The following is a 16759-nucleotide window of genomic DNA, read 5'->3' on the forward strand; positions in this document are numbered from 1 at the left end:
ACTTTTTATTGTTTCAATAGCTAAAAAAGGTAATCAATGAGAAGTGCAATGTAATGGGACCACCAATACCAGGATTTGGTATATATTCATACTGTATACACATTGAATGTATGTATGTATGTATATAGTATTCCAAAAATTGCTATTTTGGTGTAACTAAGCATCTATAACTTAACATCGTTTTGCTAGGAGTTGAGATATTTATCCTCGCAATGCCTATTTGTAAATTTAAAATACACTTAAGTTCTCCCATTCCCATTTTACTTTTGGGTAAGTTCTTGTCGTTTTGTTTTGTTTTTCCATCCCGGTAAGCTACACCTGGCCCATCGTTCTTGCTCTGCTCATGTCTGTCTAACTGCCTATCACATACCCCCCTCAAGGATCGTGGCTTAATTCTTTCAGAGAAAAGGGGCGCAGGGTCTTTTGGGTAAATTTTAATATTTATTTCAAAATGCTAGCATTTAAACCTAAAGGATTTCATTCTAAGCTCTTATCATTTGTTCACATTTCCTCCTTAAATATTTTGAAAGAAATCTTAACTATCTTCATGTCTTCCTAGGCAGGGGGGAAAAACAGCTCGGGATAGAGGAGCATTTAAGATGAATGTGTTTTTCCTGAAAAACAGAACATTTGTGTGCAGACATAGGCAAAGCAGAATTACTCAGCAGCACAGCTGGTCAAACAAGTCCAACCCATTCCCTGAAAGCCAGAAGTTAAACTGAGACACTGCCTCAAGATTTGGGATTCTAAATAGCCACAGTGTATGACAAGATACATCTTTTTTCCTTATATCTTAAGAGATTGCTGTTAATATTCCAGATATGGGCAGGTATTCTGAAATGAGCATTTTTAAAAATCCCTGTGGTTCTATCACAGGGAATAACCCTCTTCTGAAAAGCACAATGTCAGCTAAAGGTACAGTGCATCACAAAACATGCATTTTATAAGAGTGGATGAATTTTTTTTTTTTAATTGAGGTAAATTACATATATCACATTATGTATTTTCAGATGTACAATGTAATGATTTGATATCTGCATATACTGCAAAATGATCACCATAGTGAGTCTAGTTAACATCTGTCACCATACATAGTTACAAAATTGTTTTTCTTGTCATGAGAACTTTTAACAAGAACTTTTAATGTTTTTGTTTTCTTTACTGAAGAGTGGGATGAGGGGCGAGCAGATTTCTCACTCTCAGATTTCAACACAAACATTAACAGTCTCAGCTTGCCTGTATGTGAAGAAAGTAATTATACCTAAATGTAATCTTTGACACAGTAAGAAGGCAGCTCCTTTTGTACGCCAAGTAGATTTTTTAGGTAGCATTAAGTAGTAAACTTATCTTTAGACTCCACAAAAATTTTTAAACCTTTAAATTATTTTCACTAAAAACCTAAAACCCTCAGTATTTCACGGAAAATAAGATGCATATTTAAATTAAACTCTGAACTTTGACACCAAAAATAGGCACATTTTTACAGATGATGTACTGTAAAATTGTGCGCTTGAAACCTGTATAATTTTGGTAACCGGAGTCATCCTCATTCCCAGTAAATTCAATTTAAAAAATAGACACATTTTCCAACGAGAAGGGATTATTAAAAGTACTCATCTTTCGCCCTGGCTGGTGTGGCTCAGTTGGCTGGAGCGTTATCCCATGCATGAAAAGGTTGCTGGCTCGGTTCCCAGTCAGGGCACACACCTAGGCTTCGGATTCGATCCCCACTGGGGGCATGGGGGCACAGGTGCATAAGGAAGGCAACCGATTGATGTTTCTCTCCTCCATCAATATTTCCTTCTCTCTTTCTCTCTCCCCTTTTTCCTCTCTCTAAAGTCAGTAAAACATATCCTTGGGTGACGATTTTTAAAAAGTAATCATCTTTCAAAGGCCAATTACAGAATTAAATGCTTGATATATAATTCAGTCATCTTTTTCAAATTATTTTACCATAACTATGGCATTTAAAAAATGGTCACAATTTCTTAGAGATAAGACTCTATGTCCCCTCCCCTTGAATCTAGGCTAGCCTTCGATTCCTTTGACCAATAAAGTATAGTGGAACTGATGGCCAGATCACAGTCTAGCACGTAAGAGTTTGGCCAGCTCCTGTACTGGTCTCTTGGAGCCTTGGGCTGCCATATAAGAAGTCCAACTACCAGAAACCACATGGAGAGGCCCTCAAACTACATCGGGAGGGAGAGAAGCCCAATTGAGCCAAGCTTTCCAGCCACCCTCTCCAAAGCACCAGGCAAGGGAGTAAATACAACTTGGACCCTCTAGACCAAACCTGTTGTCAGCTAAATACCTCCAAGCGATCCTAGTCAACACCACATAGAGCAGAAGGAGAAACTGGCAAGTCGTGTCTGAATTCCTGACCCACAAATTATGAACTCTAATAAAATGGTTGTTATTTTAAGCCACTAAATTTTGGGATAGAAAACCAAAATCACTGCAAAAAATAAGAAAAATACATTTTACATTGTAGCCTAGTACTCTCTACATGTACATAACCAAAACAATGTTTCACGAAGCAATTCTTGCCCTCACCATATGCAATGCACTGATATTTCCTATTCTGTCTTATTTTATAAAATACCAGTTGTGCTACACCCGAACTGATTCATGAAGGTAGTCTGAAAGGCATTTTAGTCTATACTGATTACTTCACGGGTACATACACATATCTGGACAGAAAAGTTAAAAGGACCCAAGTGTTCTGATTCCTAACCCAAAGCTCTTTTCCTTGTACCATGCTAGCAGTCCATAGGTATTACAGTTCATAGCAAGAAGTTTCTCAAAAAATCACATACACAACTCAGGGCTGAGTAAAAACCTAAAAAGCCGAGATGTCTAAGACTGGAGGTTATATAGAAATCAGAAATAGCTAAGAGGAACTAAGTCTTTTCCTTTTTTCCACTTCCTTTACCTCTTCCTCCTTCCTGTTCACAAATCTAAATTTCCCTCCCCCTACTTCCCTTTTCCTGTGGTTATCAAAGCATTATAAATTAAGGTTTTAAATACAGGTTTCCCTGCTATCCAAAATTACAGTGTTCCTATGAAATCTTTCATAGGTTGAAATGGACTAGAAGGAAGAAGCAATGACCTTAGGACACACCTTGCTAACGGATGTGCAAAATAAATCAAGATCATGCCCGGCCAGGCGTGGCTCAGCGGTTGAGTGTCGACCTAGGATCCAGGAGATCGGGTTCGATTCCCGGTCAGGGCACATGCCCGGGTTGTGGGCTCGATCAATGACTCTCTCATCATTGATGTTTCTATCTCTCTCTCTCCCTCTCCTGTCCTCTCTCTGAAATCAATAAAGATTATTTTAAAAATAAATAAATCAATAAATCAAGATCAAGCACAGATGCTCACAGACACAATTCAAAGCTATGGTGGCCTGATGCCAAGATGCTGAGGGTAGTTTCTGGGAAGGAGATTGGTAGGGGGCCACTCTCACTGCTCAGGGTGCATGATGCTTCTATAACAGCACACTACAAAGCAAACTCTCAATGCAATTTTTGCTTTTCACCTTTTTTTGTAAAAGTAAAAATCCTCTTTGGATTTCTTTCAGTTAACAAAAATCAGACACTAATGTAGATCTTTCATAAAAGCAAACTTTTAAAAAGCAGGGGATACATGTATCGGTTGAATTTAATAAAATGTTGTAGTCATATTCTTAAGAGTAGGCTAACTGAATATTTCATTTCTTTAAAAAGTTTGCTATTTAAAAATTTTTGTATGAGGTCCAAGGCTAATTGTGACTAGGTGCTTTTAATAAAAAATTTCTCATTTCTGCCATCTCCGATCTGGCAGAACATTTTTGTAGGATTTTCAATTTAAATAGTATTAGATTAGTGATTGTTTCATGAATAATAATAGGAATGCTTTTTGAAGTAAAGGGCCTACTTAATTTTTTTTAATCATACAAATCACTGTTGATTCCTGTTGCTGTTGCTTTTATAGAATACCTGGACATTGCAGCTAATTACTAAAAATCTTAGAATAAGACAGATTCAGGTTTGAATCCTATCTCTGTCACTTACTGTGTAATCTTGGGCATATTAAACTCCCTGAACAGTAATGGTAATTATAATAAGGCTAAAGTCATAAGATTCAAATTATTAATATCAGGGGAAAGTATAAAAATCTCCAAAGTAAATTAAAGCTTATTAGAAATTGTCATATTAGAAAACACAATCTACTCAAAGTTCAATGAATTCATCCACTTGCAAAGCATACCATTAAGTATATTCCACAAGAAAATATTTATTCTTGGGAGGGAAAACTACATGTGTGTGAATAAAAGAACATGAAAGACAAAACTAAACATGACTATGAGCACATTCCCACAGATTTTCTTTGAATAGTGTGCTTATCTAGCACATACAAAACTCACTTTTACAAGTTCTCAATTTGTACCTTCAGAGTGTAATATAAACAGCAAGAAATGTGAGTCAGAGATGCAGAGTGTGAAATGGGAGCTCACTACTGAGGGACTCAACCTCTCTCAGTCTATTTCCTTGGGTAAAGCTGGCCTGTGAGGATCAGTAAGAAAAAGGAAGTTAAAGTGCTCGACATAGTTCTTAAATATGTTATTCTTATCTTTAAAAGACAAAAACACAACTGCAAAGAGAAGTGATACTTCATTTCTTATTCCAGAGCATAGTACAATGGGAAGTTACACACTTGGGATCCAATCTCACCCCAGACTTGGTAGCTTTAAGTAACTAGCTGTGCTACCTGACTGATCCCACTTAACCTCTCGGGCCTTTGCTCCTCTCAATTGTACAATGTAAATATCAGACTCAGATTAAGTATTCAATCAGGCACTAATCCAATCTAAAGAGTCTAAAACATGTTCAAAGAGTTTTCAAAAATCACATAAAATTGTAAAATTACTACTATCTGAAAGCCACATCTGGCTGATGCTGAGATCTGCTGTTGTTTTCACACCCTAACTCCATGATTTGCAGGAAACCTCAGCTCTGGGAGGTCCCACCCTACCTGGGAATTTGTATTCTTAGCCTCCTCTTGCCACCTCTGCTCCCACCCCCACTACCACCAGCACTCACAGTCTTTGGAAATACCAAAGTAGCTTCTCAAAGGGAATGGCTACAGAGGATACTTGAACCTGTTGGCCAACAAGAAATCATTTAAAGAGCTCTGAATCCAACTAACAAGTCTAACAAGTTAGTTTCCCAATCAGGATACCAAAAGTTCTTCTCAGGAATGTAGTTTATTTAAGCTTCACATGAAATGAGGTCAAAGGTGTCAGATAAGTGTGGGGGGTTTTTTCCATTAGTGGAAAAACATACTCCTCTTCCCTTATTTGTGAACACAAACTGGGGAAGAGGAGTGCTAAAGGAGGGATTCCTGTCTCACGTAGGAGGCGAGGCAAAGATAACTTAAGATCCCTCCCAATTCTATGGATCTGTGAACGTAAATCTAGAAATTTATACATTTCTCTAAAGAGCACCCTTATGATATTCCAACAAAGGAATGAATACACCCGAAAAAGTCAAGCCTACCATGTACAGAAGAAACTATCCTCCCCACCAAAAAAAGGACAATTTTTTTCTAAAATACTATTTTTAATACAATAATTTAGTACTACTTACTAAATTTAATAATGTAACTATGTTTTATTGTAATATTTCAAATCTAACCAATCCAGTTCTATATATTTGGATAAGCAAGTGCTAAGTAAAACAAACAAGACAAAGCAGAATTTTGTCAGCATACTTTAATGTGTATCAACATGCTACCACATGCCAAAATGTAATATCATCAGTTCATACTGAGTGCGTGAGAACACAGACATAACCAAGGGTGTAAGACTGCATCACTTTACAGCTTAACAGCTTTAATCTTCGACAAAACTAAGAACTAAAAATGATAACTAAGGTCTCAGCTCTGTTTAAGAAAAACAATTTCTGAAAAACTATTTTAGGAGGAGCCTAAGACTTTCTCAGTCATGGCTACAAAACAAGAAAATGTTCAAATCTCTAATGTGGTTAACTTCAAAAACAAAACATTTAAACTGTTTATTTTTAAAGGAGATAATTTTCTCCTATTTCAATTTATTTAGTTAAAAACTTACATGGTTTTCCAAACTTCAGCTCTAGGGCTCAGAGTAAAACAGTTTATTTTGTTATATCTAAGTTAAAGGAATTTGAGAAAACCTAACCCATCTGAATTTGATTATTTTGCTTTATTTTGTTTTCAAGTGACCCCTTCTGGATGAGTCGATAGAAACAAATTTCTTTAAAAGACCATTTTGTGGTATTATCTGCTGGTTGCATATTGCACTGTGTTACACAGTACACTACAAAATTAAAACAAGCATTACCTTCAATGCTTTTGGAGTTCTAATTACATATCAAATAGCCTCACTAATTAAAAACTTGCTAACTCAGAGGAAAAAGATTCATTATTCTGATATGTCACCGAAATTCCCCCACCAAATAAGCAATTCTATTTTATTTTTATTTTTTTATAAAAAAGGAAATATACTGACCACAGGGCCACAGAAGTATATTTATCCTGAGGGAATTTTCCCCTGGACAAATGAAACCGAGGGTCCTTATAACTTCAATTAAATTTAGCTTTAAAGCCTAGCTCTAGAAATTGTCTCTCTGTATTTACCCCTCAGAGACCTTGCCTTTCCCCTGTATAATCAGCAACCCCCGGGGGCAGCAGCAAACAGTACCCTGGACCAGACCAAGGGTCACAAAGTCCGGACTTCTCTGGAAGCTAAAGATAACATATTAACCTAAGTTGTTTTGCCTCCTGGGCCCTAACGTGAAATGAACCCCTGGCTACTTTCCCATGAAACCAGACAGAGGGACACTGGAGCGGACCTCAGAACTGTCAAGACCTAAAGAATACCTTACATCCCATCAGTCAGCTCCCAGTATGACCCCAAAACTCCTAACCCTCGGTGTCTTGTGATTTTGCCCTATAAAACCTGTAACCTACACGCCATTGGGGGAGTTTGGGCTTTTGAGCATTAGCCTCCTGTTCTCCTGGGTGGCGCCATTCATAATAAAATAGCCAATATTTCTCCACTGCAGTTGTCGGTGTTTAGTGTTTAGCTCTGCTGGTGCCAGGTGGACGAACTCTTTCTGTTCAATAACACAAACACAAGAAATGATTATTATAGGCAAAGCTCACTATAGTCACAAGAACAGAAATGCAATCTAGAAGTGCATCTCTTGTCTCTACCGTCCTCCAGTATTGATTTCACACACACACTCACTCCACATAACAAGAAAAATGGAAGGTCCAAGAACCATGAAGTGCTTTCAGATAAGGTTCTATCAATTCTTGTGGGAGGAAACCAATCAATGTGTCTCTCTCACACATCGATCTTTCTCTCTTTCTTTCTCCTTCCCTCCCTCTCCCCCTTCCTCTCTCTCTCTCTAAAAAAAAAAAAAAAAAAAAAAAAAAGCAATGGAAAAATATCCTCGGGTGAGGATTAACAAAACAAACAAAGTATCAGCCAATGAATGCGTAAATAAGTGGACCGACAAACTGATGTTTCTCTCTCCCTTCCTCTCTCTAAAGTCACTAAAATTTTTTTTAAATGTACAGCTAATACATGAAATCACTTTGCACCAATGAGTACTACAAACAACCTTAAAACATCTTTAAAGAGTTAGTAATTCATTCATTTAACAAAAATTTAGAGCCTATTATGTTGCAATAAAGTAATTACTTATGAAGCACTAAGTTATTCTATTGGTTTCCTGGCTTCAAACAGCAGTACAGCAGTAATTGAGATAAAATATGCACATACTGTATGTAACAATAATGCAAAATATAAAGTACAAACAGCCAGGGAAGAAGCCATTTCCAGACTAGGTGATGAGGAAAGTTTTATAGAAAAGACAGACTTAGGCTGGCCTATAGGAATGAGAATTTCAGTGAGGAAATTGTTTGTTTTCATAAACATTTCCTATACGTGCTATAAAGGACTTTTCTCTTGCTGAAGGAATGACACCACCTCCCTCACTCTATAAGGTCCTGGTGGAGCTGGTGATTAGAGTGTCCCCATCAACATCCATCCACTCCCCCACATATATAACATTCACTGGCATACACACACACATACAGGATGAGAAATGAGAATATATCCAAGTCTGACCAAAATCCCCACCTCTAATACAGTAATTGGTTCAATGGTGGGTATGTAGGACCTGCGTCTTCTCAAAACTGATATCTGGACGGACAAAGTCTCTTCTATTGTGCTCATCAGATTTTTGGCTTGGGGTTGAGAAATGCTATCTCCCTTGTTACTTTGAGATGGCCTGTGTGAGAAATAAATCCAAGGTCAGAGGGTAATCGAGGCAAGATATGTACTCCTAGAATAGTTAGCTGGACTTCCCAGTTGTTAGTAATTGAGTCTCTTAAATACTTAGAAATGGTTCTACTAGTGATGTACCACCTCAGCCTCTAGAAAGCAAATAGCCAAATAACCACTTCAGTATCATTTCTGATAATCCCTAACTTTATAAGTGATCAATGATCACATGGGCTACCTTCATATCTATTATCCTATATTTGCAAGTAACATAGCAAAATAACAGGGCTTACTAGTACCTAAATGCGGCTTGATGATGTGTCTTGAGATGGTAAGAACTTCTTACATAATAATTGCTGTACATATATTTTCTTATTCTATTCTAGAGAATATGCTGAAATCATCATGCATGCAATCAATGAAGGCAAAAATGTAAATAGAAACTCAGATGGTCTCATGTTGAAAGCTAATTACACTGCCTTCTAGATGAACACATTTTTTTAAAGCAACTGTGTGAAGTCACAAGTACAAAAAGGTACAACCAAAAACATCAGAAATAAAACATGTGAGGGCAACAACTTTAAATCTGCCTTGGAAAATATTCAAAATTCTTCAAACACTATGTGAAACTTCAGTTTGTGAGACCACTTCAGTGAAATAAGCCTTCCAAATCTTCAAGTCCAAAAGTTAAAGAGAAGTTTTTGCCTTAGTCAGTTACTATTATAGAGGAAGAAAAGCCTAATAACTTAATGACATAACTAGTACCAGTACTATGATAGAGGAAGCCAAGAGATCTTTGAAATAGCATCTATTTAGTATCACAGGAGTGTAGAATGGGGACTGCAGGAAAAATCTAGCAACTGACTCTGATGAAAAATTGTTTCTGTATAATAGCAAACTTTAAAAAACTGACTATTTAAATGTTTAACAAAGGTCCACAATCCTTTTGTTGAATTATTGGAGCAAGATATGTTTTGGGGCCAGAGTTTTATGGGATTCAGAAATTCATTGAAATTCATTGATTTTAGGAAGGTAACACACTGTAAGTATTGTATATTTTGTAAACCACCCAGGAAGGTTTCACACAGCATTTCATTAACAAACAGACTAATATTTCTGCAGCAAAACATATACATTGGTGTCAGACCAATACCACAGAGAGCCTCATATCAGTTCAAGTTTTGCTGTCAAATTAATTTATCTCACACTTTTTAAAAAAATTTCCAGTTTTCAGAGCTTTTGGAATTTCAGAAGTACAGATGAAAAGATTACAACCTATAACGAAATCATAATACTTATTTTACAAACTTCCAGATTTACTTAGTATCTGAGAGGTACATTCTGTAACGGTGATATTTAGCCACGGAACACTCGGCCAAATTATGTATTCAGTGCATATCAAGTTTCTCCAGGTTAAAATCAAGAGTCCTGCCGGGCTGGTGGTGTTCAGTGGTTGAGCACTGACCCATGAACTTAGAGGTCACCAGTTTGATTCCCAGTGAGGGCACATGCCCCGGTTCTCTTTCATCAGTGTTTCTATCTCTCTATCCCTCTCCCTTTCTCTCTCTAAAAATCAATAAAAACAACATTTTTAAAAAACCAAGAGTCTTAATATATATGTTCAGTGTAGAAAAGTTAGATAACATACACACACACACACACAGAATAAAGAAAACAAAAATAACCACAATCCTTCCACCTAGAGCAACTACTTACTACTAAATATTTGGTGTCTAAATTTCCAGATTCTTTTTATACACATTATTATAATAATTAGGATTAAAATCTCTAGTTTTAGTGTGGATTCTTTGCTTTTATCTTCCTATGTACCTGAAATACCCTTCTGACCTGAGAACTTTGGTTTTTCCTAATTTCTGAAAAATTCTGTCATCATCTCTTCCAGTATGACTTCTCCACCATTCACATTTTTCCCTCTTTTTAGAAGTCAGATTAAGTTGGTGCATCTCAATTTACATTCACATCTCTTAATTTCTCTTTATTCTTTGTGCTACATCTGGGTGAATTATTCAGTACTATCTTTCAATTTGCTAATTTTCCCTTCAAATATATTTGGTCTAAACTTCAACCATCCTATTTTTTTTTTTTTTTTTACATAGTCATTTACTTCATATCTACTTATTTTTTATTCATAACATGATGTTTCCTAATTTAAGCTATTACTTCTTTTATCTTTTTAAAGATCTTTTGAAATTGCACTAATAACTCAGTTAGATTTTGAGTGAATTTATCTTCTGGTATTTGTGTTTATTTTCTAAGTAATGGTCTTCCTCATATGTTTGCAGGCTCAGACTTTCCCCTCCTTTTTCCTGAAGTAGGCAACCCCTCTTCCAGAGCCCACTATCTCCAAGCTCGGTGCTCTTGTACTAGGTGACAGTGGAGATATTACAGTTCCCAACTTGGGGCCATCTGGCAGCTCAGCCACTTGTGTCACCATCTCAGGTCCACAGTTTTTTAAAGCAACAACTGGAAGCAGAGGATTTCAGCTTCTTTTCATCCAGCCCCAGCCCAGATCCCAGTTTCATCCAGAATATCTAACTCCAGTTCCCCTGCACAGAGTTATTTCTACCAGCCCCTGAACCCAGAGTCTAACTGCATATTTCCTTTCCATTTCAGTTCCTGGAGATATTTATGTGTTCCTGAGTATACCTACATCTTTTCATTTTCTTTTAAGTTTGTAATTGCTGCTTTTGGAGCCGAGTAGGGAGCCAAAAGCAGAATAAACAGTACCATAATAATAACAGCTAACATTTATTCAAGACCTACTATGTGCCAATTTTATAATCATTTTCTCATGAAATCCTCTCAACAATCTTTTGAGGTAGGTACTATTATTATATTCATTTCATAGGTGAGAAAACAGAGGCATGGGGTCAGTAAGTAATCTTCCTAAGAGTACCAATTAATAAGAACCAAGAGTCACACCAGATGTCAGATTCCAGAGACCATGCTCTAAACCACTGCTCTACTGGCTTCTATCCTGACCAGAATGCTCTTTATAACTATGATTCTTTTTTTTTTTTCTCTCCTACTTACCTTTGAACATTTTGCACACAGGCAGGATTTTAATCAATGAAAGGGAAGTAAACCCATATTCCAGGTAGAAAGTAGCATATCAGCCTCATGTTTTATTTAGCCTAGGCCTAAACCTAAAATCAGAACACAGTTTTCAATGCCTCTCTTTTTCCTAGAGTCCTTCCCACTTTCCCTGGGCTCCAAGAACTTCACGCTTGCCCTCAGACACCCAGGGCCATCCTTGCAGGCTTTCCTCTGGTTCTCCTACCACCCTTTCTGTGACCTAGCATATAATGCCCAGGAAAGGATCTTTCTTAGGCATTCACACAAAATACCTCAGGAGACTTTTGTTTTCCATTTTCCTTCACAGCCCAAAGCCTTCATCTTAAACAATTAAATCTGTGAATATAAGTGAAAACATGCAATATCATCCAAAAAGAGCCAAATTCAATTGTGTGAATTTGTGGAGGTTATCAGTCCCACTCTATGCTATGTTGAAAATTCATTCAACCAAGGAACAGGCACTGTGCAAACACTAAGGACACACAATCATCCTTTCTCTTTTCCAAACTGCATATATTTTCTCATTTAATCCTCACAATAGACCACTCTAGAAACAATGTGTTCCATTTATAAAAATAAAGTAATCTTCTAATGTGCTTTAGAAGGGGTTATATGGAAGCTGTTGCCTGGTCACCTAAAATACTTACAGACAATTCTTCCTAGGTTTACTAAGCAATTTTAAAATGTGGGGTATTTAATGAGGTAGGAGTCCATGGAAGTGAAATGATTAGCAAGCAATAATTTGAGAAAAGCTCACTATTTGCTGATTGGAGAATTATAGTTTGTTTCCTTTTTGATATTATCAAAAGTCATGACCTAGAATAATCTTTAATTGCTAATATCAGAGAAAGTTACGATGTGGGCTCTTAGGATTGAATCCTTCCTAACATCAACTTCAAAGCTTACAAATATTTGCTGTGGTGAATAAGTGGAGCTATGCCTGAAAAAGATTAGGCAGAACTTCAGACTGGAGGTAGAGAGACTAGTTAGGAAGCCAATACAAAGTCCAAGAAGGATGAAGTCTAAACTTCTGTTGCAGCAGCAGGAATTGAAAAGGAAAGACATTTATGAGAGCTTACTGAAGAAGACCAACTCTGATAGTTCTACGTGGCTAGAAAATGACTCAAGTATCTAGGTTCCGAACTTTGGAGGACAAGTTAATGGTGCCATTCATAGGTGCAGGAGCCATGGATGAAGGTGCAGATACAGGACAACAGATGAATTTAGTTTAATATATATGACTCTGAAGTGTCAGCAAGACACTCAGGAGGAGATATTCAGCAAACAGTGAAATTAGAGCTAAAGGATATTCCCACATGTGAAAACATCCAGTACAATGTCTGGACTCCATACACTTTCTGCTACAAGTCAGACCAAATCATCTGTAGTTCCTCAAGAGGCAGCTCTCTACCATCTCTACCTCCAAACTTTCCTATAAAGCCAGCCACCCTACTTCACACCTGGTTAACTCCTTGTCATCCTTCAGAATCCTTGGGTACCAGTTTCCCAAACCCCACTCATTTCCACCAGGAGCATGGAACCTGGGTCTTACCTCTCTATATATAGGTGCCTAATGTTTAGCACCATGACAAAAATAGCAGTCACTTGAAATACTGATTGAAAGAACTGACTTGGCATGTGCTGAACAAGCCCTGGAAGAAACTGTATCCTCTTAGAGGTGACCGCTAAAGAAATGAACTTGGACGAGATTTCCAAAGGAGAGAAAAGAAAACTAAGAGATCCTAAATATAGGTAATCATGGTGAATAATGGTGGAACATCTTTATCTAAAGAGCAGTTCCCAGAACATGCTCCCTGGCTTCTTTCAGCCCTAAATGCCTCAACTGTAGCGCGGGGATCACCGCTCCTACCCTACAGATTGCTGGGAGGATCAAACGAGCAGCACCCGTGAAGCACCTAGTACACCACCTGCCATTCAAGCAGCGTTCCCTTTCCCCAAACCACTGCGGAACCGCGTGCCAGCCTGCTTATTTCTTTGAAGCTTCAGTGACTGCTATAGCCTGAGAAGCAACCTGGCTTAGAAACAACGGCTGTTTGAGAAAGGGAGGATAGACTTGTCAAATGCTCTCCCCTAGAGCACAGTGTTTTCAATTTCAACACTAAAATGACTCCATACATTGCCAAATGTCACCTGGTTGAAAACCCCCATTCCAGAGCTAACCGAAATCCTCACAAAGGACTAAATCCTTTCCCTGATCTCTACAAATATATCTCATAAATTTATTCATCCCCCACTGACTGATCTACACATTAAACTTTGCTTAGACTTTATATGTCATTCATTGAAACTGGTAGCTAGCCCCTGAACTGTCAAACAAGTCATCAGAGATAATGCATGCAGTCTAACCACTCAGTGCATTATCACATGATGTCCCTTAAATCCAAACTAATACAATGAAAGGAGGAGCAGCTGACCCCAAAAGGTCTTCACAGAAAATTAAGAGATTTGTCCCAATACTCAAGTGTCTAATCTTTTAGCTTCAAATCTACAGGTGGCACTAAGTAGATAATGTATAAAATGAGTTTTAGTTGCCTAAGGACTTTTACAAGTTTGAAATAGACACTAATGACATATAAAATACATGATATATTTTTAAGAATTATTTTGCATCATATGCCCACGTATTGCAACAATATGAAAAGTTATGTAACCCTAGTCAGTTTGGTCAGTGGTTAGAGCGAAGGCCCGTGGCCAAGGGCATGTACCTCGGCTGCAGGCTCAATCCCCGCCCCAGGTCCAGGCATGTGGGGGAGGCAACCAATCGATGTGTCTCTCACATCGATGCCCCCCCCTTCTCTGTCTCCCACCCCTCTCTGAAAAGCAATGGAAAAAATATCCTCGGGTGAGGGTAAAAAACACACAAACGTTATGTACAATAACAGAAAAGAAGAAGAAAAATGGTAGAGAAACAAAAACTGAGTTAACAACTCACTACGGTTTTTGGATAAACTGCTTGAAGTTACTAAGTACAGCATGGTAACTGATAGTACAGACTTGGAATCAGACTACTTGAATTAGAATCCCAACCCCACCACTTACTACAGAGGTGACTTGATAAATTAGTTAACCTCTCTATGCCTGTTTCCTCCTTGGTAAAATACAGATAATTACGGTATCTACCTTGTAGGACTGTTGTGGACTGAATGAGTGAAAATACCTAATGTGCTGAAACAGTGCCTAGCACAAACATTATTTATCATTAGTTTTAATGATGCATAAGCACCCTGGGTGGCTTACAAAAGTAGGCACAGTAGAGTCAAACAACAATAAACTTGCACCCACATGCTCTGGGTTCATATTTCAGTTCCTTAATTATTTCATTTAGCATCAATTTCCTCACCTGTAAAATAGGAAAGCACTTTGAAAATGATGAGCATAAGGGGAAATCTAAGGCACTATGTTTAGTAGCACAGTAGGGAAGAGTTGCATCTGTCTTCCAATTTGGAAGAGGAAATCTGGTGGAGGAGGTGCCTTTCAGGACAATAATCTAATAATGGACCAAATAGGGAAAAACACATGCCTTGACCCCAAGTAGGTGTGATTCAAAAGCCCCTGCTTTCTTTACTCCAGTGATTTTCAATCTTTTCCATCTCATGGCACACATAAACTAATTACTAAAATTCTGCAGCATGCCACAAACAATACCAAAAAAAAAAAAAAAAAAAAGGATCATTTTGATTCATTCACACCAGACGGCTATTGTTGTGTTGGCTGTTGTCATTTTTTAATTTGACAATCTAAGGGAAAAGAGATGAGAGCCCCTGACTAAAGTCAGGTACTGCATGTTCAAAAATCTTGCGGCACACTGGGTGAAAATCGCTGCTTTACTCTACAGTCTGAAAGCTTAAAATAAAAATAGAATATCCTGATATATATATATATTTTTTTTTAATCCTCACCCAAGGATATTTTTTCCATTGTTTTTCAGAGTGGGGAGAGAGACAGACAGACAGACATTGCTCTCATGGACTGGTTGCCTCCCGCAAGTACCCAGACCAGGGCAAGGGTCCGCAAGCCAACCCTCTAGCCACTGAATCCGACTGGCTAGCTTCTGATTTTTGTTTGTTTGTTTATTTTCTTCCTACAAGGTAGGGACAATAACCCTCTGAAGACAGCAGAAATACATTAAACGCACAGGCGGGAATCTGGGTGCCTAAGTGACCTTTTTTCCGTTATGAATGACTCATTCTTTGGTAAGTAAAGCAAGCTGACGTTGGCAGAAATGAGATTTGCCTTTTATAATGAGGAGTGTCCCAATAGTTTTAAATCAATTTGATGTTTATTTTTAGTTTAAAAAGTCACTGCCTTCCAATGAACATTTCAAAATCAAGGACTGTGCACACTGCACTTTATACGTATTAGGAAGGAATACTTAACAATTTTTTTTAAGTAAAAGTTGCAACATCAATCACATGTGAGGCAGGTGTTAAGGCCAGAACTGCCCTCACTGCTGCCAAAAAATGCGAAGAATAAAAAGAAAAATCAGCCTTTCCGATACGTTCAGCTAACTGCCGCCCCTCTACGCGCCCCGGGCCCCAAGCCTCCGAGGCTGGCTCCGGGTCCCCGGCAGACTGTCCGCAAAAGTGCCAGGAGGCAGAGTGTGTAAGGAAAGGAAAGTCAGGTCGCCCTTCCGTGACATTTTACAAAAAATCCTCAAGAATTCCGCCTTTGCCCCAGGGAAAAGCAGCTGCTGGGTCTCCTCCTCGTTACCCCCCAAGAAAGAAGAGGTGGTCGCATGTGACTCTGCTCTGGCCCGGTTCGATCCCCCGGCGTCACTTCAGCCCAGGCGGCGAGGATCCCACGTGGCGCCTGCAGCCAGCCCACAGCCGGCTCGGCCCCGGGCCGGCGCTCCCATTGGCCGAGAGCGCCCGGGCCGCTCCGGAGCGGGAGGCGCCCACGCCAAACGGGGCGGGCGCCGAGCGGGAGGTCGCAGCCATGCCCGCAGCTCCCCGAAGAGCCGTGTCCGCGCGCTGGCCTCGTGCCGACACCGCCCAGCGCCGGGGCACTGCAACCGCACGGAGGCCCTGGTTAGAGCCCGCGCCGCCACCCTCCACCCTACGCAGCGTAGCGCTCACCTCAGCGCTCGAGGCGCCTCCACCTTCATCTTTTTGGCCTTCGGCGCCTCCTCAGCTGCAGCCATCTTCTCGCTCCCACCCCACTTAGGGTCTAGTGTGCGCCCCACCCCTCCCGCCCTCTAGTCCCTCCCCCTCCCGCCCTCTAGTCCCTCCCCCTCCTCGTAACACCGCCTCCGTTTTTTACAAGCCCCTCCCCGCCCGACTCCTCCCAGTTCGTGCCTCTCCCACCCACAGTCATTGGCTCTACCCGTCAGCC

General features: G+C 39.2%; 1 protein-coding gene across 2 annotated transcripts in view; it reads right to left on the reverse strand.

Moving 5' to 3' along the window:
• The window catches only part of ADK (adenosine kinase), an 888023-nt gene extending 871405 nt beyond the window's left edge, over window positions 1-16618 (reverse strand). For both annotated transcript variants that reach the window (XM_081158526.1, XM_081158525.1), the window contains exon 1: window positions 16504-16618. In XM_081158526.1, coding sequence (XP_081014652.1) covers window positions 16504-16568 — 65 coding nt within the window. In that variant the 5' untranslated portion in view covers window positions 16569-16618. The remainder of the gene's footprint in view (window positions 1-16503) is intronic.
• Between the last annotated feature and the right edge of the window lie 141 nt (window positions 16619-16759).

This window comes from Miniopterus schreibersii, assembly GCF_964146895.1.
Source record: "Miniopterus schreibersii genome assembly, chromosome: 14".
Classification (NCBI taxonomy): domain Eukaryota; kingdom Metazoa; phylum Chordata; class Mammalia; order Chiroptera; family Miniopteridae; genus Miniopterus; species Miniopterus schreibersii.